Source organism: Marmota flaviventris, chromosome 17 (assembly GCF_047511675.1).
Source record: "Marmota flaviventris isolate mMarFla1 chromosome 17, mMarFla1.hap1, whole genome shotgun sequence".
Taxonomy (NCBI): domain Eukaryota; kingdom Metazoa; phylum Chordata; class Mammalia; order Rodentia; family Sciuridae; genus Marmota; species Marmota flaviventris.
The window spans coordinates 42,101,628-42,127,152 of NC_092514.1; the positions used below are offsets into that span (position 1 = coordinate 42,101,628).

The 25,525-nt window shown below is 33.7% G+C and overlaps 1 protein-coding gene across 9 annotated transcripts in view; it reads left to right on the forward strand.

The window, feature by feature from the left end:
- Bcas3 (BCAS3 microtubule associated cell migration factor) overlaps nucleotides 1–25,525 on the forward strand; it is a 575,514-nt gene that overhangs the window by 28,638 nt on the left and 521,351 nt on the right. For all 9 annotated transcript variants that reach the window (XR_011705010.1, XR_011705011.1, XM_071603381.1 and 6 more), the window contains exon 6: nucleotides 16,026–16,107. Coding sequence is in view for 7 of the 9 variants with exons in the window: in XM_071603381.1 (XP_071459482.1) it covers nucleotides 16,026–16,107 (82 nt within the window). In the remaining 2 variants the exon portion in view is untranslated. The remainder of the gene's footprint in view (nucleotides 1–16,025; nucleotides 16,108–25,525) is intronic.

Genomic DNA, 25,525 nt, shown 5'->3' on the forward strand with positions numbered 1-25,525 from the left:
CAGTGGAAATACTAGGTGTTATGGAGTGAAAAAAAAAAGAAGAAATGAAGAGAATATTGATTTAACTTCTGGAATACACCCATATTAGTAGACAGATATATTTTCCCTGTGTATATTTCTAATATATCATTTAGAGAAGTCTTACATCTGAAATTTAATTTTGCATTGAGTTCTGATAATGTAATAGTGGCATTATATGACTTTAGTTGATTTGATATAGGCAGTGGATACTATGTGAGTTCAAAATTTATTTTAATGAGACTCCTTGTTGGTTTTGATCTTTTTGACATTTTTTACCCTAAACCAATATATTATTTGTATACAGGCTGAATTATGAGTCTGTGGAAGGTAATTTTTTATTTTTTGCTCAGTTTTACTGACCATCTGTATATTAAAGTGTGCATATGTAAGCATATAGATTGAATTCTTATATATATATATATATATATATATATATATATATATATATATATATACATACATACATATAAATATATAAAATCTTTCAGCTGTCACCTAATTTAAGATACAGAATGCTTCTCTCACCTGAGAAGAATCCCTCATCACTTCTCTGTCAACACTGTCCTCTTTGTACCCCCAAGTAACCACTATTCTAATTTCTGTCACCAGAGATAATTTTTTTCTATTGTACTTGATTAAAAAAATGATTATAGATAAGACAGTATGTTTTCTTTTGTCTGACTTGTCTCTTAACATTGTGATGGTGGGATTTTTTTCCATGTTTTACGGGTAGTACTTATTTGTTCTTTTTCTGTATACTATCTTATGAAAATGAATGCAGAATGTTTCATAAAATTCTTTACATGACTGGAAGACGTTTTGTTTCCAGTTTTATAGTATAAAAATTCAATAAAGCTTCTGTTGAATATTCTTTAGGATTTTCTTCTTCCTCTTCCTCTTCCTTTATTTGCTTGGTATCGGAGATTGAACCCAGGGGCACTTTACCACTAAGCTATATCCCTCCTTTGTAGTTTTTGAGTCAGGGCCTGGCTAAATTGGCTGAGGCTGGCCTCAAACTGATCCTCCTGCCTCAGCCTTGTGAGTCGCTGGGATTACAGGAGTGTGCCACTGCACTCAGAAATTGAATATTTTTGTATGGTGTTTTTAGAGACATATGTCATTCATTTCTTTTGGGTATTGACCTAGTACTCAACTTGCCATGTAATGGGGTAGGTATATGTTTAACTTTAGTAGACACTTATAAACTGTTTTCCAAAGTGTTTTTTAACAACTTTGTATTCCTATTACAGTGCATAAAAGTTCTAATTGCTCCACATTCTCATAAGTAGTTATTATTTTCAGTTTTTAAAAAATTTTTAGCCATTTTGGTGTTGGTATCTTATTATGGGGCTTTAAAAATGATTTTTGTTTTGCAGTAATTTCAAATTTTATAATTATTACAAGGAATTCCTATTATCCTTTATGCAGATTCACCAGATATAGATGTTTTGTTCCACTTGCTTTTATCATTCTCTCAAGATTGTGTGTGTGTGTATGTATGTATGTATGTGTGTGTGTGTGTGTGTGTTGCTGGGGATTGAACCCAGGGTTTTTGTGCATGCTAGGCAAGTACTTTATCACTGAGCTATACCTCAGTCCTGTGCATATTTCTTTTCTGAACCATTTGTAAGTTGAAGAAATTATGTCCCCTTTTCACAAATAATAACCATAACACTAAAACCAGGACATTTAATTTGATATAATACTAGTATGGAATCCACTATCCACATTCAAATTTTATCATGATTCAACTAGTTTCCTTTACAGCTATTGTGATACTTTCACAATGTTGTCTTTCTTTTTTATTTTTCGTCCCAGGGGTTGAACGGAGGGGTGCTTAACCACTGAGCCACATCCTCAGCCTTTTAAAAAATTATTTATTTATTTATTTTTAAAATTTATTTTGAGACAGGGTCTTGCTCAGTTGCTAGGGCTTTGCTAAATTGCTAAGAATTTCTTTGAACGTGCAAACCTTCCGAGCTGCTGGGATTACAGGCATGTACCACTGAGCCTGGCCACAATGTTGTTTTTTGACGGAAGGAATCTAGTTCAGATAATTCAGTCGTGTGTGTGTGTGTGTGTGTGTGTGTGTGTGTGTCTGTGTCTGTGTGTTACTATGGGATTTACTAGGGATGCTCTACTGATTTATATCCCCAGCCCTTTTAATTTTTATTTTAAGACAGGTTTTTGCTAGGTTGCCAGGCTGGCCTGCAACTTGAGATTCTCCTGTTTCAGCCTCAAAAGTTGTTGGAATTACAGATGTGTGGCACTGCTCCGAGCCAGATAAGTTAGTCTTTGTTGTTGTTAGTACTCTTTGTATCTTTCTTTACTCTAAGGTCATAAAAATTATCCTGTTTTTGTTTAGAGTTTTTTTTTTTTTTAACCTTTAGGTTAAAGATCAATTTAAAATGATTTCCCCCCTCATGGTTCTAGGGATTGAAACCAGGGCCCCTGTGCATGCTAGCAAGGGCTCTACCACTAGGCTACATCCCCAGCCTTTTAAAATTTGAGGCAAGGTTTTGCTAAATTGGCCTTGAATTTATGATCCTTCTGCCTCAGTCTGGGATTAGAGGTGTGCATCACTGAGCCCATCTGAAAGGGGTTAATATTTTACACAGGGAATTGTCTGAAAAAATAAGGCATAAGTATGCAAATGAAAGTCATTTATGTTTGTGATTCAACATTGCCACTATTAATGTTTTTGACTAGATGATTCTTTTGTGTGGAAGGGTCTTGTACATTGAAGGGTATGTTAGCAGCATCAGTAGCCTTTATGTACTATATAAAAGATATAGCCCACAAGTGTGATAATCAAAATTGTCTCCAGACAGTGCCATGTGTCCCCTGGTTGTTAACCTCCCTAGGATGAGGAGTATTGCTGTAGAGAAAAATATGATGGAAACTGCTGACTCAGATATCTGTATTGGGATCTAGATAAACATAAAATTTAATGGGAAAATTACTTATGGGTAGATAAGAAAATCAGGAATTGACTATGTATAGGGGTATATGTATATCAGTAAGAAATGTTTTAATGTAGAATTGAAGTATCTTTGTTATTTCTAAATATTAAAGTGAAAGTTTTTCTATTATAAACCCATCTTTTGCTCAATATATCTTTCAAATTGATTGTCAATAATCATTTGGCTTATTCTGATAAAAAAGGAGTATTAAGAAATGCCATTTTTTTAAGCTTTATAGTTATATGTAGTGGTTGGTTTCATCTTGACATGCACGGATGAGGTGCTTTTTAGTTTATACAATATTTCATTATATGCAATACTACAATTTACTTATCATTAAAAAAATTTTTTTTAGTTGTAGTTGGACACAGTATCTTTATTTATTATTTATGTGGTACTGAGGATTGAACCCAGTGCCTCACATGTGCGAGGCAGGCTCTGTACCCCTGAGCTACAGTCCCAGCCCACTTATGATCAATTTTAAAAACTAGAATTCAAATCTATTTCATTTATTTATTTTTATACTTTAATTTATTTATTTCTGTGTGGTGCTGAGGATTGAACCCAGTGCCTCACACATGCTAGGCAAGTGCTTTGCCACTGAGCCACAACCACAGCCCCTTATTTATGATCATTATCTTTTTAAAAAGAAAAATACAGCTGGGTGCGGTGGTGCACACCTGTAATCCATGGCTTGGGAGGCCGAGGCAGGATAATCATGAGATCAAAGCCAGTCTCAGCAACAGCAAGGCGCTAAGCAATCCAGTGAGACCCTGTCTCTAAATAAAATATGAAATAGGGCTGGGATGGAGCTCAGTGGTCAAGTGCCCCTGAGTTCAATCCCTAGGACCAAAACAACAACAACAAAAGAATGATATAAGCAGGGCATGGTGGCCTGTGCCTATAATCCCATGGGAATCTGAGGCAGGAGGATCTTAACTTCCAGGCCAGTCTGGACAACATAGACCCTGTCTCAAAAAGCAAACAAAAAAAATGTACAAATAAAATGTACACATTTGATGATTTTTTTTCCTTGTGTGTATATATGTGTGTTAATGTAAGAATGTGTGCCTGTATGTATATTTATACAAGTAAATGAAACCACCACTGGGAAGAAAGCATAAGGACATTTTTTATATTCATGGAGTTTCCCAGTGAGTATTCCTTCTCTGTACCCCCCAGGTTAAGATAATCACTATTCTCTCCACAGATTAGTTTGCATGTGTTAAACTTTAAATTGATGCACACAGCGGGTAATCTTTTGTGTCTGACTTCTTTTGGTCAGTGTCTATTTTAGATTCATTCTACTCAAGACATAATAAAATGATGGATTAAAGGCAATCCATTTTGTATGTGTGAGTGATTATGAAGTGTTTATGACAGCTGCTAGGCCAACACTCTTTATAATGGTGTTACATTGACTTCTGAACACCTTTAAGTCTGCCTCCAGGCATGTGTGTCAGTGTAGTCTGAGTGGTGTTACATTAACATCTACCCAAAGTTAGATCTTTTGACTACAGAAGTGTTAGTTGCAAATGGGAGATACCATTAGAGCAGCTTCAAAGGAATGGAATGATATTTGGATTGGTACGTGCTGGCTGGGGTTTTGAAGTGTAATGTCTAAATCAGCGTCCCATAACTGAAGGAATGTGTGAGTTCCAAATGCTTTTCTTTGATCTTCCCTTAGAAAATCAGACTGAAGGAGAAGGTCAAAGTCTCCTTAAGATACTTGTATGTGTGCAAAAATTTGGAAGTATGAAAACAGGATCACAAGTTCCATTCATTATTTGTGTTCTGTGGTTTTCATATTGTTCTTGAAATTCACTTCAGGTTTTCTATTTTGTATTTAGTGTCAAGACCAAATACAGACTGCTTTATAAGTCTCCTTAAGTTGTTAGTCCTCACAAATATGCATTTCAGGTGGTTTTTTTGGGTTCACTTTTTTTTTCCCTTAATGGTATACATAGTAGGTTACAGAGATGCTTGATACTCTGACATTAATTGAATCATTTGTGGTCAGAAAGTCAAAAATAAAACAAAAATCTTATTCTCTTCTTCCCCCTGAATTTCAGAGCTTTCTAAAGGACTGTTCTTTATCACTAGGAAGAATTCTTCCAACAGTGCTCTCAAGTTTTTGAAAGTGTTGCATTAAAGCTGTAACACATAAAACACTGATAGTGACATGTTAGGAAAAAAAAAAAACTGCCTAGGAATTACTTTGAATACAGTATATCAATAGGAAATTCTGAGGCATTTTGAGGCTGGACAGTTTTTGGCAGTTTTTTTTTTTGTTGTTGTTGTTTGTTTCCTTATCTATATGAAAATAACGTCATCTCTCATGGGGGATTGGTTTTAAGACCTTTCCTACTCCACATGTCCTAAAATCTGTTATGAAATTAAAAATACTGGGGACTGAATTAGAGCAAATTATATTACATGCTTGCATAATAATGTCAGAATGAATCCTAATATTATGTATAATTTAAAGGAACTAATAAAAATAAATGAAAATAAAATGTAGTATTCTCCTATAACCTACAGATATCATCATATATACTTTATATCATATCTAGATTATTTATAATACCTAATACAATGTAAATGCTTTGTAAATAGTTACTATACTTATTGTTTATGGAATAATGAAAGGAAAAAAAGACCACATCTGTAGTACATTTGTAATTCTTTTTCCAGAATATTTTTGATATCCAGTTGAGAATGCAGAGATGTGGAACTGTATATCATCAAATAGTTCTTCCAGGATGATTCAGGGAGAGACCGTCAGTTCCTAATATAGTTTTCTTTGTAGTTATAATGGCCACTTAGGTAGCTGGGTAAAGTCTCTTTATTGCTTCTTACCTGAGTTCCTTAGTATAAGATGGTACCTACCATGACTTACCCCATTCCTCTTTACATTTTCTGCATTTCTCCCACTATTAAGAAGAAAATAATTGTTACTTTTTAAGCTGGAAACAGTAATGCAACAATCTTTTTAAGCAGCATTGTTCAGGTATTGTTTCTGTATTGTAAAATAGTTAGAAAATTGATAATGATGTGTTGTATATTTGAAAAGGTTGCTGAGGTCCTTTTATTGTTTTAGGAACTGAATTCTTTATAAGATCTTAATTACCTTTCCTTCCTCTCATTTTTATTTTTCTTTCATCTTTCCCCCCTTTTGTTGCTATTAGGAAAGACTAACTTCAATTTTTAAAATTTTGAAGTTTTCAGGAATATTTTCTGTATGTATTTAAATTAGTAGTCTTTATTGTTTTTTGAGTAGTTTTAGGTTTACGGAAAAATTAAGGTGAAAGTAGAGTCCCTGCATATCCCTGCAGCAGACCCACTTCTTCTTGCATTTGTATGATACATTTGTTACAATCGAGTCAGTATTGATATATTATTAACTAAAGCCCTTAGATTATCTTTTTTCCGGTAATAAAAACTTTTTAGTTATGTTATTTTTAAAAAACATTTTTTTAGTTATAGATGGACACAATATCTTTGTTTTTTATTTATTTATTTTTAGATCAGTGGTGGTAAAGAAAACATTTAAAAACATTTTATAAGCCAGATATGGTGCATGCCTGTAATCCCTGTAGCTCAGGAAGCTGAGGCAGGATAATCACATATTTGAGGCCAGCTTCAGCAATTTAGCAAGGCCCAAGCAACTTAGTGAGACCCTGTCTCAAATTAAACAATAAAAAGGGCTGGGGGATATAACTCAGTAACAGAGTGCCCCTGGGTTCAATCCCCAGTACCAAAAACAAAACAAACAAAAAATTCAAACTTTTTTTTTTTTGGGGGGGGGTACTGGGGATTGAACCTAGGGGTGTTCTACCACAGATCTACATCTCTAGCCCTTTTTAAAATTTTATTTCATTATAAGACAGGGTTTGCTAAGTTGCCAAATTGACTTTGAACTTGTAGTCCTCCTGCCTCAGCTCCTGGGTAATTGTGATTACAGGCATATATCACCATGCCTAGCAACTGTTAGAATTACTGTTGTTGTTGATGTGGGGATATTTGTAATGATGATCTGGTGTATTGTATGCCACACCCAATGATTTAGGAAAGAAGAATAAAACTTCCAGTATCTCAGATGTTGGTTGCTTTTTCTTTCCAATGCTTCCCCATGTAAATTTAGAGTCATTACTTATCCAGGGGACTTTGACATGAATGTTAATTTTGACTAAAAATAGCCTATTTAAATATACAAATGCAATTATCGATCTTTTCTCATTATTTCATATATACTAACCACAGAGACACAACAGAAGTTCTTGAAAATGAAGATTGTGTCATTAGTTTTAAACTTAAAAAATAACACAATTGGGCTAGGGTTGTAGCTCAGTGGTTGAGCACTTGCCTTGCGTACATGAGGCACTAGGTTCAATCCTCAGCACCACATTAAAACTAAATAAATAAAAAACAAAGATATTGTGTCCATCTACAACTAAAAAAATGTTTTTTAAAAATAACATAACTAAAAAGTTTTTATTAGGGGAAAAAAGATAATCTAAGGGCTTTAGTTAATAACATATCAATACTAACTCGATTGTAACAAATGTATCCTAAATTACTCAGAGTGACCTTGAATTTTCGATCTTCCTACCTCAGCCTCCCCAGTTGCTGGGATTACAGGCATGTGCCATCAAGCCCAGTTGACATATAAACTTTAGAATAGTGTGTCAGTATTCAAAAGATGACCTGCTTGGGTTTTGATTTGAATTGTGCTGAATTTGTAAATCAAGTTAGAAATGGTATCCTGACAATATTGAGTCCATGTATGAACATGGAATCTCTCTTCATTTATTTAGCTTTTAATTTATTTAATTTTTTTTTTTTTTTAAATCTGAGGTGGAATCTTGCTGTTTTTCCAAAACTGGTCTTAATTGTAAACTCAAGTGATTCTTCCACTTATCCTCCTAAGTATTTGGTATTATAGACATGTGCCACTATGCCTGGTTTATTTTGTTATTTGGTTCCTTTTTTTTTTTTACTACACTTGATATTAATCAAAAAGCCAGAAAGTGATGCTGTGTTTTTTGCTTTGATATGTTTTGTCAGTTTTGTAGTTTTCCTCATATAGATCTTATATATATTTTATTGGATTTATACTTAAATTTCATTTTGGGATGCTAATATGTTAAGTAATGTATTTTTAATTTCTCATTTTATTTGTTCATTCCATTTTTGAAATTAATCATTGTTTGCATCTTAACCTTGTACCCTGCAACCTTGCTGTAGTTTCTGGAATTTTTCATTGATTCTTTTGGATTTCATACATTAATGATTATGTCACCTGTGAACTAAGACAGTTTTCTTTTCCACAGTTTTGTGTACATTTTACAGGGTGAGTATCCCTCATTTAAAATGCCCAGCAATGGATGTATTTTTGATTTTGAATTTTTTTGGATTTGGGGAAATTTGCATATACATAATAAAATGTCTTGAGGGATGGCACCTATAACTAAACACAGAATTCATTTATGTTTCATACACACATAGACTGAAGGTGCTCTCAGGTAATATTTAAAATAATTTTCTATATGAACAAATTTTGTGTACATTGAATCATCAGCCTGATGTCATTTTGAAACTCAGAAATTTTCAGATTTTGGAGCTTTCTGGATTTTAAAATTAAAGATTATATATATATTTAAAAATTTTTAGATATAAGATATATAAATGATTTAAAACCATGTATATGGTGTTAAAAATTTGTATGTGTTTTAATTAAATTGAGGAAGTTCTATTCTATTTCTAGTTTAATGAGGAATTTTTTTTATTCATGATTCTTTTTGGATTTTGTTACATGCTTTTTTTTTTTTGCATCTGTTAATCTGAACATATGATTTTTCCTCTTCAACTTGTTAATGTGATTGTATTGTATTCGGTGGTTTTCTTTCTTTTTTTTGAATGTAGAACCAGCTTTGCATAGCTGACATCAATCTCACTCGTTCATGGTGTATCATTTTTATAATAATACATTGTTGGATTTTATTTGCTACTCCTTTGTTGAGAACTATGTTCATGAGAGTCTGTAGTTTTCTTATAATGAATGTCTTTTTTGTGGCTTTGGTATTAGGGTAATGGAGGCCTCATAAATGATTAGAAGTATTCTTGCTGACTTTTTCTTCTGGGAGAGATTTTAGAGAATTGTTTCCTTAAATATTTTTTGTAGAACTCACCAGTGAACTATCTGGGTCTGCTGCTTTCTGTTTGGGAAGTTATTGTCTGTTTCTTCTTGTGTGAGTTTAGCAGATTGTCTTTTAAGGAATTAATCCATTTCATCTAGGTTATCAAATGTGGGTGTAAATTTGTTCATTATTCTTTTCCCATTCACGGGATCTGTAGTGATCTTTTCCTCTTTCATTTCTGTTATTAGTAATTGGTGTTGTCTGTCTTTCTCATTCTTAAACTGGCTAGAGTCTTAATGATTTTTATTGATTTTTTTTTTCAGAGAATCAACTTTTGATTTCATTGACTTTTCTCTTGATTTCCTATTTTCAATTTTATTGATTGCTGCTCTAATTTCTGTTTATTTGCTTCTGTTTACTTTGAGTTCAGTTTGCTTTTTATTTCCTCATTTCATAAGATAGAATCTTAGATTTAAAAATTTTGGTTATTTCTTCTTTTTGAAATATATGTAATTAGTACTATAGATTTCCTTGTATTCACTTATTCTTGCAGTGTATCTGACAAATTTTGATTAAGTTGATTTCTTTTCTTTTTTTTTTTTTTATTTGGGTGACAGGAATTGAAACTAGGAGTGCTTAACTACTGAGTCCATATTCAGCATTTTATATTTTATTTAGAGACAGGGTCTCACTAAATTGCTTAGGGCCTTGCCAAGTTGTTGAGGCTGTCTTTGGAACTCATGATCCTCCTGCCTCAGCCTCCTGAGCTGCTGTTATTACAGGCATGTGCCACTGTGCCTGGCAAGTTGAATTTTTAATTAATATATTTTAAGATTTCTCTGGAGCTTTCTTCTTCAACCTACCTGTTTATTTACAATTGTGTTGTTTAAACTCTCAAGTATTTGTTATTTTCCAGCTATTGCCCTGTTATTGATTTGTGGTTTAATTCCACTGTGATATGAACATAGGTATTGTATGATTTCTGTTCTTTTTTTAAAATATTTTTTTTAGTTGTCAGTGGACTTTATTTCATTTTTTTATATGTGGTGCTGAGAATCGAACCCAGTGCCTCACACAGGCTAGGCAAGTGCTCTACCACTGAGCCACAACCCTAGCCTATGATTTCTGTTCTTTTAAATTTGTTTAGGTGTGTTTTTGTCCAGAAGATGAACAACTGCATTAACAAAATTTAGAGATGTGTTGCCATAACCCAATCATTGTGACTTAGCTTGAGAGGAGGATTGATTACTATTATATTTGGAATTTGAATAGGTACAGAGAACTCTACCTTCTTCCAGAGCTGCTGAACTGTATCCTTGAATCTCATTCCTATCGTGTACTCTCCTATCTTCTTGGTAGATAGGGTCTTTCAGGCAAAAGTCATCTGCCATCTGCCTTCATAGAGGTTCATTGTGATAGATTGTTTGTTTATATATTTAGTTTGAGGCAGTAGTACATATCCAGGGGAGACCGCTTTATGTTTTTCATTCACCATGCATAATAGATTTAAATGTGTTAATTTTATATATCCACCAGAATGGTTGAAACTAACTGTATGCTAGGATGTGGGGCAGATAGAACCCTTATACATTGCTAGTAGAAGTATAAATTGGTATAATCACTTTGAAAAATAATTTTGTTAAGATCTACAAAATCTGTACTTATGTTACCCTAGATCCTTATATAGAAGCAAATATACTACTATCTACTCCAAAAATACTGTTCACCAAAAACCATCTGCAAGAATATTTATAGTAATATTTTGGGGATGTTATTTTCAGAATGGTAAATAAGGATTCTTACATATAACTATAAAATGGACAAGTGGCCTAGATCTTATTTAACTTATTCATTAATTAATAAATGAAGTGGGAAATTGTTACAAGTAATTCAAAGGAGAAGGTGAAAAATAAATGTAGGCAACTATAGGCACATTAAAATGAACTTGCTGATAAATACCAACCTTCTTAATATCCTGTTGGCACTAAAATATACTGGTTGGACTGGGAACATAGTTCAGCATTGGGTATTTACCCAGCAAACCCAGTGTTAGATCATGTACTTTTCCTAGCTGAGTTTGATTCCCAGCACCACCCAAAACAAACAAACAAACAAAACAAAACAAAATTAAACAAAGCAAAACAGAAAAAACAAAACAAAACCCCAAACCCTACTGCTTTAAATCATGTTTTCTGCAGGGGGAATTTAATTGTATTTTCAATTGACAAAACTAATTTTCATTTCTGTATTCAAGAATTAATTTTATATCTATCAGTTTTCCGTAAGTCAGAGTATCTTAAGATAGCCCACTCAAAGAAAAGATGAGGATCCCTGTGGTACCAAAAAAAACTCACTGGGCTGAAGAACTATTGGAAATCTATTGAAAGAACACACGGTAATCTTTTTCCTATTTAAAAATCTTTTACAATTTTTCTTGGCATATTAAGAGCCTCAAACTAGAAACAATACAGAGATCTAAATGAAATTATAGTAATTTTATACAATGGAATTCTATATAGCAACAGAAAACAAAAACCAGAAAACTGCAATCACATGCAACAACTAATTAATTTCTTAAGCATAGTAATGTGCAAAAGAAGCCACTGCAAGAATATATACTGTGTGATCTCATTTACACTATGTTCAACAAGTAAAACTTATGTAAAGTACTAGAAGTCAGGCTTGTGGTTAGTTATCCTTAAAATGGGATTATGACTGGGAAGGGATATACCAGGACCTTTTGAGTTTCCCTAATGTGCTTTGACTTGATGTTTATTGCTGGTAACAAAGGTGCATTAATATTGAACATTCATTAAGCTGTGCATATAACTCATTTTGTACTTTTTTTTTGGTGTTGGGGGGCTTTGGGAATTGAAACCAGAGGTGTTATACCACTGAGCTATATCCCCAACTGTTTTTAAATTTATTTTAGTTTTTGGTACTGGGGATTGAACCCAGGAGTGCTTCACCATTGAGCATATCCCCACCCCTTTTTATTTTTTGAGACAGGGTCTTGCTAAATAGCTTACCGTCATCCTCAGTTGCTGAGGTTGGGTTGGAGCTTGAAACTCTTCTGTCTCAGCTCTGGAGTCTCTGGGATTGTAGGTGTGCACACTGGGTCTGGGTGATTTGTACATTTTTAAGTGTTTATTATCTTTCAGTAATGTTTGCTAAAAATCATTTGCTGACCATAGTCCTCCATTTACCAGTGTAGGGGATGATGGGGGTGTGAATATATACTGTTGTCCTAATTCCATGGTGTTATAAATTATTATTTTTATTATCCTTGGTATTTTGAATTTTCCATTTGGCAGCCAGTTGAACATCAGGATTTAAGAAACAAGTTTGGTTCTGAGGGATGGGTGACCTTTGTTTGCTTTCAGACTTCAGTATGAGTACTTACAGCTCTCCCAGCACTTTTATAACCTTTTCTGTATGTGTATTATTGTCTCCGATGTTGTAATTTCCTTTTACATTAGATTGAGTTGTGAGATTCTGAGCTTGTATTCCCCCACCCCTTTTTTAGTTTGGTATGTAATTTGCATATTTTCACCATGCGAAAGCTATTTTCTATGGTTGGAAAAGATTTTTTTCCTACAGTGTGAACAAATCATTCTTTGTTCTCGTTATTGTGCCTCCAAGCTGGTACGTCCGGTTTATGCCCCAAACAACAAAAGTCTGTCATCAGAAATTAAAATACCAGTAAGAACAAAGGCAGAGACCATGAGGAGCACTTAGGGAGGTTTCCTCCCTGTTTGCTCCTCTCCCCACGTTACCACAGATGCCAAGAAGCTGGAACACTGCTCGGTACACTCCTTCCTTGTAGTTCTGCTCTTGTATTTATTGTTATCATTGGTTTAAAAGTGAACTTACAGCTCTGTGTGACTCTTTTCAGGACTTATAAAATCCTCATCCGTGAGATTCTTGCCATTTTCAATGAGCTCTTTTTAAGAAACCTTAAAGTCATGTTTGACAGCCTTTTTAGAAAATGTTTTGACACTTGTTTATTTGAAAGCAAAATTACCAGTGAACATGCTGTGTAAAATTATTAGAGGCAATTTAGAATGGTAGCTAAAGCAGAGTTTGTAAGGATGTATACGTCCTCCGTGTGCCCTTTCCAAAAAGTGCACATCCTGTCTTTGGTAGCACGGGATTTATTCTGAAATTATATTTTAAAATAGATTTTTCACATATTATTCAGAGAATTCTCTTCTGGGAAAGTTTATATTTGTGTCTCATAGGATAGTTTAGAACTAAGCTTCTAATTTCAGTATGTTGTATAATCATGGTTTTATTATATTAACAAATATCTATAAATGTGACACAATGCTTCCTCCCCTCCTCCCTTTTCCTGTTATACTTAAACAAAGATTGTAGGACCTTAATTTAGAGGTAATGAAAAATGGACAATGAATGTGGGGATGCATTTTATAATCAATTTTAATGTTGCTTTTCTTCTCACCTGTTGCTGTTTGTATAAAGAGGGATTTAGAATAGGACTTTTAGGCTTTTAGATTTGTTTTGAAAGTTGTTTTGCTGAAGAACATAGTGTGTTCCAATTTCAAATTTTTTTTGTGCCAAAGTAAGTTTGTATTAAATTCAGTGGTACAAAAGTTATGAATATGCCAAGACTGATTTTAAATTATTTTTATTATTTTGAGTATAGATGCTCACTTAAATATGATTATACTTTCTTAACATTAGGTTTTATTTGAACTAAAAGCTAAATGCCAGACCTGTGGCACATGGAAATAATAGTACAGAACAGTCGATGTTATGTTAGAATATTGTAATTCCTTATTAGGTATAAAACTTGTGAGAAGTGTTTTTCATTATTCTGAAATTACAATTTAAATGTAAGTTATACAGTATTATTTTAAAAGGTGTTTTTCATGTTTCTTCCTAATAGAAATAGTATGTATATTGGAGAAGACTGTTACTTATTTCTTTCCCTACAAACATTTTGTTTTCAAAATATAAATGATTTGTTGCCATTCTTTTCATTCTTTGTCTATTGTTAAAATTTCAAGAGTGACACATGTGGAAGTAGGCAAAACTCATCTGTAATATAATCAGAGTACATTATGCTTCACCATTTAGTGTATGTACGCTTAAAAATTAGATTATAACTTTAGGTTTCAGAGAATATGCATTTACTGCATTGGGTGGAAAATGGAATGAAGGTGTTTTCTGTATTTTTTATTCTGTTCAATATGCATAAAATGTAGACTTAAGAACTACAGTAGATGCTGCCAATGTTTTTCTTTTTATGAAAATGAAAGGTCACAAAGGATTCATGAAGAAGCTATGTTCTAGATTACTATACTATGTTGATTGCATTTATGTGTTTGGTGATAGGTGGTGCTGTTGCTGCACAGTTGATCCTACCAATCCTCACATTTTCTGTATCCAAAGTACTATAGAAGGATTTGTTGTTGTGGCAATAAATATTTATAGGCAGAAAAACTATTTATAGTTTGTAGTTCTTAAATTCATGTAGAAGAGGTGGAAATGTAAAAAAGTATTTATGTCTAAAAGGTACCTCTACAGGTATACAGTTTAATACTGGAAGTCTTGTAATCCTCTTATAATATATATATATATATATATATATATTTTAATATTTTTTTTCTAGTACTGGGGATAGAAGAGAGGGCCTTACACATGCTAGGCAAGTACTCTACCACCAAGCTTCATTCTCAGCCCTTTATTTTGTTTTATTTTAGACAGAGTTTTGCTAAGTTGCTGAAGTTGGCCTTGAACTTGGAATCCTCTTGCATCAGTCCCCCGAGTAGCTGGGATTATAGACATGTACTACTGTGCCTGACTCTATTTTTTTTTTTTGGTACCAGAGATTGAACTCAGGGTTTCTTAACCACTAAGCCACATTCCCAGGTGTTTTTATATTTTATTTAGAGACAGGGTCTCACTAAATTGCTTAGGGCCTCACTTCTATTTTTGATATTTTAAACTAGTTGTTGGGCAGTCCTATTAAAAATATCAATAGTGTATTTCTTTTGATGGATTTGTGTCTTCATTACATTTATTATAAATTCTTGGTTATGTAGAACTAGTTTTATATTTCATGCCATTTTCTTTGATATTACATATTCCATTAAACACTAAACAATTATGAAAATATATTGAGAAGTACATTATCACTTACAGTAAGTCTGGAAGGTAGTTCTTCACTAATGCTAATTTGATCTGCTCAATTTGTCAGTCTGCAGTCAAAAAGCTGTACCTCTTTACCCTTGAATTAATGGAATGTTGTACTTTATATACCTGAGGAATAAATCTGATATCTCTCAATATGGACATTTGTATGGCATTTGGTTTTTGTGTACAATAAAAACAATGACAAGTTGGTTTATATGACTTTTATTCATAGCATATTGAAATTAAAAGTATCTTGGAGATATTTTCAGCAGCCTTTCATTCTTATTTTTTTAATTGCAAAAGAATATAGGCTTATAGAATTAAATAATTTACTCATAGTAACAGAAAGAAGTCCCAGAAGCATAGCTAGTTCAAGTTAACTGGTGAAAGTTGCTACAATATTTAAGTGGAGCTTTTCAGAACAGTATCATAGTTGCTTTGTTCTGAAATGAAAAGCTCTGGAGTAGGAACAGAACAGATTTCTAATATTTTAATAAGATAAAAATTGTGGACTTCCAGTACAGACCTTTTTTCCAGTTCATAATGTCATGTTTTTCTAGAAATGCTTATGATAATTTTAAATATGAGTTTACTTAATGTGTATGACCAGCCTAAAATAGGTGTGGGTGTATGTATGTATATTTCAGGCAAATCATACTAAAATTTAGGAAATCTTGCTTTCATCCAATAATGTGACCTACATTTTAACTTACTGATTTTTTTCCTATCTTCTCTTATGCAGATTAGTGGAGAAGCACAGGAGCTCTTCTCTGTTCGACATGGCCCAATTCGAGCAGCTAGAATCTTGCCTGCTCCACAGTTTGGTGAGTTGTAGTTCTTAAGAAGAAACAAATCATTCAGAGTTTTCCTTTTGTTGGTCTTGGACTACAGACAGCATGAATGATAACTAAAGTCTGTTTCCCCCCAAGTGTCCATTCTCTTTCCCCTCCTCCCTGCAAGATAAACCCTTAGTTCTGTCAGTTGAGATGGAAATAGGTAATCTTAACCAATTCAATATGGCTATTCACTTTCTGCTGTGGTTTTGATTTATCTTCAGCCTCTTTGATCTCAGTTTAGCCTCTGCCTTTGCTAGCTCTTTCTTGAAGCCCTCTTCTCTCTTGGCTTTTATGGCCTCCTTCTTCCCAGATCCCTTCTTCATGACTGTGCTGCCTTTGTTATGCCTCTGGCTTAGCTTTCCTGCTGTGGGTATTCCCCAGGTCTCTGTTCACATGCTCTGCCCTTCTTAGTTATACTCACTGTTGTGGAGAGCTTGGTTTTCACTATTATCTCGGGTGTAGATGACTCCGCTTTCTGTGTCTTTAGCTGTGTCAGAAGTGGAGTTTCAGGGTTTTAACCTTGTAACTCTGATGTAACAATGAATATGTGTTTAAATAATATGTATGTTTTATACTTAGGTAGAAAAATTCAAATGTATGTTTATATTAAATTGGCCTTTTCAGTATCTTAAATAACTTTTGACTCTTTCAGACTTCAATCTTTGGAAAGGTTGTATTTTCTCATTAACTTGCTTTTGTTCACTCAAGAGTATTTTGCATGTGTGCCGAAGACCTAATCAGATTAATCATGTTTGGATACTTTAAAATCTTTTTTAAAAAGAGGATATTAAAATATTTTAATTCTATTACATTTTAAAAGATTACTCTGAAGTGCAAAATCCCCTAAGACTTCTTATAGTAGTTAATTCTCTAAGTTGGTGAGAATGACATTTATTAAAACTTGGGACAATGTGATTGTGCATAAGTATTTTTAGGGATTAATTTATTGATTAAATCGGCTTACATGAAATGGGAAGAGTAGAGGTAACAAAGCAACAATATCCTGCTGTCATGTGGCGATTTTGTACCTTTCTTTAACTTTATGACATTTATAAATTTCAGGTGCATAGTGCATTCTCTGTCTCTCCCATTCTCCTTCTCTCTCTCACCTTCACATGCACATTCTTTCTCTGCCCTTTCCTCCACTCCCCACAGGTATGCTCCATTGCTTGTGCTCTCCCACCCTCTGTTTTCTTTTGCATTTGTATTTGGAAATATTTTGACAAAGAAGATTCCAGACCAACCTTTCCTATAATGTTTTTAGAAGAAACCAGCTTTATCTTTGGATGATCAACATCAACAAGAACTTTAATATGAAAGAACTCTGCTCTTTCTTTTGTATGGTATTCACAGAAGCAGAATTTCTCTCTTTATTTATAAAATTATTTATGCCAATTTCAACTTTTCTCATCTTTTACTTGTGGCAGAAATACTTTTATGAAAGTATCAAAGTAATAAAAATTATAAAAATATTACTTTTACAACTATTTAAAAGTATCTTTTATTTACTTTGCTATTTAATGGAAGATTTCTTCCACTATAATATATTTCTTTAAAATTATCGTTAAAGTATAATTTTACATGGTAAATTAAATATAATTTAATTTTAAATATAATTTACCTGGTAAATATTCTGATATATTTTAGCTTTAGACAGACACAATACACTTATTTATTTTTATGTGGTGCTGGGGATCAAACCTAGTGCCTCAATACATGCTAGGCAAGTGCTTTACCACTCAGCTACAACCCCAGACTTCTGTTATTACTTACAGCTTTTTTTTTTTGTATTTGGTAAAGGTTTTTGTTTGTTTTTCTTTTTGGTTCCAGGATTGAACTCAGGGGTTCTTAACACTGAGCCATCCCCAGCCCTTTTTTATATTTTATTTAGATACTCTGTCTTGCTGAGTTGCTTAGGGCCTCACTAAGATGCTGAGGCTGGCTTTGAACTCTCAATCCTCCTGCTTTGGCCTTGGCCACCTGAGTTTCTGGAATTATAGGTGTGTGCCACTGTGCCCAGCTGTATTTGGTAAAGTTTTTAGATTAATTGTAAAACATGCAACTGATCCTCTAAAATTTGTAATAGACAATAGCAATTCTCCACTACTTTTTTTTTTTTTTAACTCTCTTGTGCTTTATTCCTTTATTTTGATGGAAGAAATCTTTTAGTAACTTTGTAAATAAAGTATGTGTGGGAGATCTTGTATGTCTGAAGATATCTTTATTTTTCCTTAGCTCTTGATTGATAATTTGGCTGGGTAACAGCTGCTTGTTTATAATCATGTTACTTCCAATTTTGAAGGCATTCTTTTAGAGTTATGTGGAAGAGTCCGAAGCCACTTTGACATTTTTTTTTTTTTTCCTAGCTCGTTATTCTTTCTGAGAGCTCATAGAGTGTTGGCTTTGTTCTCCATGTTCTGAAGTTTTGCAGTGTTGTATCTTGATTCATACCTTGTTCTGGATTCCTTCAATGTGGAAATGCAAGACCTTTAGTTTTGAGAAAATGTTTTAAATCAGTGTTGTTCATTATTTCTTCCCCTAAGTGTTCTTTATTTTCTTTTTCTAAAACTCCTATTAATTATTTTACCTCTTGTATTGGTTAACTAAAAGAAAAAAAAAATCACTTCTTTACTAACACTTCTGTCACTTCTGTTGATTGATTCTTTTCTTTCTTTTTTTTTTTTTTGGTGCTGAGAATTAAACCCAGCTTTACTAACACTGAACTAATCCTAAGCTCTTTTACTTGTCTTGATAAATTGCTTAGAGCATTACTAAATTGCTGAGGTTGGCCTTGAATTTGAGATCTTCCTGCCTCAGCTTCCCAAGTCACTGGGATTACAGGCGTGCTCCACCACTGTCTCTGCTGTCAGGTTTTTCTTATCCTCAACTTTTCATACCTGATACCTTCTTCATTCCCTTCCCCTCTCCCTCTTCCACTCCTTCTCTGCCTTTCCTCCTTTTGGCACAATTTACATATAAATATTGCCAACTAGAATCCAGAATGTATTACTCAACAGGACCAATTGAGATTTATCCCAGGAAAACAAGGTTGGTTAATATTAGAAAATCAATGTAATTTGCTGTATTTGAATGAAGAGAACCCATATGATCATCTCAACAGAAGTAGGAAGAAAAACTTTTTGAAAAAATTGTATTGTCATTTATGATAAAAAGTTTCAGTAAATCAGTAATATAAAGAGACTACATGAGTATAACTAAAGGTTGTCTATTAAAATAATTTATAGGGCTGGGGTTGTGGCTCACCGGTAGAGTGCTCTCCTAGCACGTGTGAGGTCCTGGGTTTGATCCTCAGCACCACATATAAAATAAATAAAATAGAAGTATTGTGTCCAACTACAACTAAAAAATAAATACTTAAAAAAATCTACAGCCAACATCATACTCAATGATGTTACAGTATTTTCTTGCGGAGTTTGGGATGGCTTCTGTTATGTTACTACATCTATTTACTTAGATCCTAGTCATTAAAATAAGGTAAGAAAAATAAATAAAAGCATAAACATCAGAAAGAAAGACACAGAATTTTTAATTCATTGATAACATGATTGTGTATTTAGAAAATGCAAACAAGGGGCTGGGGCTATGGCTCAGCAGTAGAGCCCTTGCCTAGCACGCGCGAGGCCCTGGGTTCTATCCTCAGTACCACATATAAATGAATAAATAAAATAAAGGTATTGTGACAACTACAACTAAAAATATTAAAAAAAGAAAATACAAACAAATCTATAAACTGGTAGAAATAATAAGTGAATTTAGCGGACTGCAGGAAAAAGGGCTTCTTCTTCTTCTTATTATTATTATTGAACTTACCCCTCATAGTCTCTCTTTGCACTTCTTTTATTCTTCCCTTCTCTTTGAGACTAATTGCCCCAAAAACATGTCTTTGGGAATTTCTTTCATTTTCTCAAACAGCCATCCTCTTGCTTTCAGGCCTTTAATTTTCTATTTCCTTTTTAAATTTAATTTTATTTTTAGATGCTGGAGATTGAACCCAGGGGTGCTTTACAACTGAACTACATCCCCAACTATTTTTATTATTTATTTTGAGACAGGGTCTGGCTAAGTTGCCGAGGCTGATCTCAAACGTGAATCCTCTTGCCTTAGCTCTGAGTTAGAGGTGTATGACGATGCCTGACCAATTTCCCTTTTAGAATAATAAGATCTCTCTAACTCCTCCTGCTTCTCATCCACTGTCAGTCATTTGTATTCCCATAGGGCTTACTGTATTTATTTGCTCTGTTGTCTCTTGCTATTTGCATTTGTAGATTGTTTTTACCTGTTTGTTAAATATTGTATTTGTTAAATATTGTTGTGTGGTATAATCTTTTGAAATTTATGGCCTTGAAAGTGTTTGTATTGTCAATCTCTACCCTCACTGAAAGTGAGAAACTGAAGGATTTGAATGTGGCATTATCTCATAGAAGAACCATCATTGTAATTAGTGAGCATTTACTCATATGAATATAGCTTGTGTTTTCCTGCCTCTTTGGCCACTATCAATGATTAGTCACTTTCTTAATGAATTTAGACCTGCTTTATAATTTTTTTTTAATATAACATTCCAGAAAGCCAGTTGGTATTTTTGTATTAGGTAAAAATGATTACTAATCATCTTAAAAATCTGTACTTTAAGAGGCTGCAGTTATAGCTTAGTGGAAGAGTGCTTACCTAGCCTGTATAAGGCATTGGGTTCGATCCTCAGCACCACATAAAAATAAATTAATAAAATAAAGGTATTGTGTCCACCTATAACTAAAAAAACCAAAAAAATCCCAAAAACTGTCCTTTGAGAACTTGATTCCAAATAAAGTAAATTCTTAATCTTTACTCTGTGTAGCTACTTTTGTTTTTAGTATCTCACTTGTCTAATAAAATGTCTCTATATATTTTAATATGTAAGGCAAAATTTTATATGTTATTGACTTTTTGCTTATAAAGATTATTTTGGAGGATTAGAATCAGAGGAAATGTTCACTTCCTTTAGCATGTTTTTAATTTCTTAAAACCCTGTAATTCCAACAACTAAAAATATTTGTTATAAAAATTCAAAGAATACTGAAATACAGAAAGTAAACATTGTAATTCTGTGGTAACAAATCATTACCCCTTCCTTTCTTTTTATTTTTAAATTTTTTCTTCTAAGTTTTTACTTCCTCCTCCTTTTCCCTTTCTTCATTTCCTTTGTTTCCCCAGATAGCCAAGCCGAACTTAACAGCTTTAGGATATATATTAGTAGATTTTTCCCCGTAATTATTCATACTTTTGTAACTTTTGTTGCTATATCCCAGACCAGCTTCAGGTTTATTACACATATTCCCTGATATGAATGTATGTGTGATGAAGGTTTTTTGTTACAATTTATATCCTGAACTGTTTTTTTTTCAATTTTTTTAGCTGTAGATGGACACATACCTTTATTTTATTTATTCACTTCTATGTGGTGTTGGGGATCGAACCCAGTGCCTCACATGTGCTAGGCCAAGTGCTCTACCACTGAGCTCTGTATTATGAACATTTTTTCCATTTTCAAAATTTTTCATCATTGCTAAAATTTATATAACATTCAATTGTGTGAACGTTTGCATTGTTTTCAGCTCTTTCCTTTTTACTGATTATATTGTCATGTGCTTCTATATCATATCTTTCCATCCCTCAGTGTCTGCGGGTGATTGATCTCTGTTATAACAATATCCTTGGATGCTCAAGTCCTTAATATAAAATGGCCTACTGTTTGTGTGTAACCTACACACATCCTTTAGCATACTTTAAATCACTTTAGATTACTTAAAATATATAATGCAATGCAAATACTATGTGATTGTTACAATGTATTATTTAAGCAGTGACTAGAAGAAAAATTCTGTTCATTTTCAGTAGACACATTTTTTTTCCCCCACATATATTTATCTATGATGGGTTGAAGACAATGATGTGAAACCTGTGAATACAGAGGCCTGACTTTACCAATGTTTAAAAAAAATAAAAGTAGTGCCTAGGGGTGTAGCTCTGGTACAATACTTGTCCAGTATGTTTCGATCCCCAGCACTACAGCACACATATACACACAGATATAAATGCAAGGAATTATTTTTAAATATTTATTTTTTAGTTGTAGTTGGATACATACCTTTATTTTATTTATTTGTTTTTTTATGTGGTGCTGAGGATTGAACCCAGGGCCTCACCAGTGCTCTACTGCTGAGCCACAATCCCAGCCCTGCAAGGAATTTTTTTTTTTTTTTTTTTAAATAAGGATAACTCCCAGATAAGGAATAGTAACATCAAAGGATGTGTACATTTAAAATTTTGATATAGGTGGTAAAATTGCCTTTGAGAGAGTATGCCAGCAACTATACACAAGAATGCTTTTTTCCCTATTCTGTCCTATAGTGGCTATTATAAATCTTTTTTGGTTTTTGCCTATCTGGTGTAGAAAAATTCTATTCGTTTGTAATTTTTTGATCATTGATTACTGGGGAGTATGGAAAAGTCTTCATTTTTTTTTGTCTCTTATAGGTTTTGACATTTATACTTGTTTGAATTCTGTGCTCTTATTGATTCGAACTCTGCTACCGTATTATTAGTAATATATTATTATGTACATTTGATTGATATCTTGCCTTTTTTTGTTATCTATTGAATGCTGTCACATGTATGATGATTTTTGTTGTTAATTTCATGATAGAAAATCTCTTCATGGGTAGGGGTTGTAGCTCAGTGGAAAAGCACTTGCCTAGCCTGTGTGAGCCCCTGGGTTTGATTCTCAGTAATGCACAACCCTCCCTCCCCAATCATCATGTTTCACCATGCCGTGTGTGTGTGTGTGTGTGTGTGTGTGTGTGTGTGTGTGTGGGTGGGTGGTAGTGGGTGTCCAGCCCAGGATCTTGCACATGCTAGGCATGCCAAACCTGTCTAATTATTTTTCTTCTTTTTTGTGGTACAAGGGATTGAACCCAGGTGCTCACCTGTGCTAGGCAAGTGCTTTTTTTCTGAAGTACATGCCCGGCCCTTTTTAAAAATTTTATCTTTCAGACAGGGTCTTTCTAATTTGATCAGGGTGTCCTCCAAGTTGACATGCTCCTGCCTCAGCCTCTTGAGCAGCTACAATTTCAAGTGTGTGCCACTGTTCTTGGCCAACTGTGCCTAATAGGTTTTTTCCTGTGGTAAGGGGGATTGAACTCAGGCACACTCTACCACTGAGCTCCATCCCTAGTCTTTTTTTAAAATTCTGAGACAAAGTCTTGCTAAGTTTTGCTGAGAACTTACCTAAATTAAAGAAACTGGCCTTGAACTTGTGATCCATCTGCTTCAGCCTCCCAAGTAGCTGGGATTACATGTGTGGGACACTGTATCTGGCAACTATTTCTAATTTTAATTCATGACTCTCCTTCAAAGTTTAACTTTTAAAAAACATGTCCTCTTTTTCTATTACATTTTTGTTTTTGTTCACAATCAGGAAGTAGTTCTTTCATTCCCAGCTTTGAGTTTTCATAGATTTTGGAGAAATTGTTCTTGTCTTGGACTTTCCCCTCCTATAATGTTATCTTTTTGAAATAATAGGAACTGTTATTTACTATTATTTGCATTCTTTGCAGTGTCTTGCATAATGTGTGGACAGATGAGTAATACTCAAAATGAATTTATTTAATTTTTTATAGAAGAGAATGTAGAATTCTGCTTTTTAAAAAATATTTAGTTTTTTTTAGTTTTAGGTAGACACAATATCTTTATCTTATTTTTATGTGGTGCCGAGAATCGAACCCAGTGTCTCACTCATGCCAGGCAAGCACACTACCACTTGAGCCACATCCCCAGCCCCTGCTTTTTTTTTTTATACTTGGGATTGAACCCAGGGGTGTTTAACCACTGAGCCATATCCCCAGCCCTTTTTATTTTTTGAGACAGGGAATTGCTAAATTGCTGAGGCTGGCTTTGAACTTGTGATCCTCCTGCTTCAGCCTCTGGAACTGCTGGCATTATAGGAGTGTACTACTGTGCCCAGCATAGAACTCTGCTTTTTTTTTTTTTTTTTCCTAGTTATAGATGGACAGCATGCCTTTATTTTATTTGTTTATTTATTTTTTACACAGTGCTAAGGATGAAACCCAGTGCCTCTCACACATGGCTAGGCAACTGCTCTGCCACTGAGCTACAGCCCCAGCCTGAACTCTGCTTTTTTAAAAAAGATTTTTATAGGAAGAAAAAGCAGTTATCAGTGACTGAAGAGAGAATGCTTTCATTTACACTAACAACTGTTAGGAATCATATTAACCTTGTGTACATGCTGTTTCTGTACTGCTCATGGAGAAAGACAATCATTTTGGCCTGGGATTATTTCATAGGAATGCAGTTTCAACCTTATTCTTATTTTTTCCCATTTATTATTTTCAAACTCATTTTTTCTTTTTTTGTGGTACTAAAAAAAGATGTGTTGTGCCTGGTAGGCAATTGCTGTATCACTGAGTTACATCCCCAGCCCTTTTTAAAAATATTTTTTTAGTTGTTGATGGACCTTTATTCTGTTTATTTATGTGGTGCTGAGAATAGAACCCAGTGCCTCACACATGCTCAGCAAGCACTCTACCACTGAGCCACAATCCTTTTAAAAAGATTTTGTTTCTAGACTGGATTTCACCAAGTTAGCCTGGCCTTGAACTTGTGATCTTCCTTCCTCAGGCTCCCAAGTAGCTAGGATCACAAGTTGCTAAATTGCTGAAAATTTACTTAAGTTACAGAAACTGTCCTTGAACTTGTGATCCATCTGCCCTAGCCTCCCAAGTAGCTGGGATTACAGGTGTGGGCCACCACACTGGGCAATATTTTACTCAATTTTAACAGATACATAAAAGTTGTACATATTAGTCATATTAGTGGGGTACCATGTAATATTTTGATTGATCAACCTTATCATTATCCTTAGAAATTCATTGTTTTGAACATGTGAATGTTGGGAATATTCCAGTGTTTTAGGACAAATTCTTAAAGTCCAGTGCCTTTAATTCAGAGGACAGAGAACTTTTTGAAGATAAAGTTTACTGAAATATTTATGGGCCAAATTTCTGGCACTCATCTCAAAACACTTGGCAGAAACTTTTTTTTTTTTTTTTTTTGTAAATTTTCAAATATAGTACACTTTCTGTGTTGAGTATACAGTATTTTTCCTATGGTGCAAGTATCTATTTCATTCTTTGTAGACAACTTAAATGTGGTTTTTATCATGTGCAAAGAAGAACTATTTGATTTGTTCAGCTGTATGAAGTTGGAATTTATGACTAAGTTTTCCAGAAGTGTTTGCTGTAATTTTTTTTTTGATGTAGCATTTTAATGACTGGCTAAATAAGTGAACCCACTAAAACACATGTGTACGCCTGCCTGGGTTCACGCG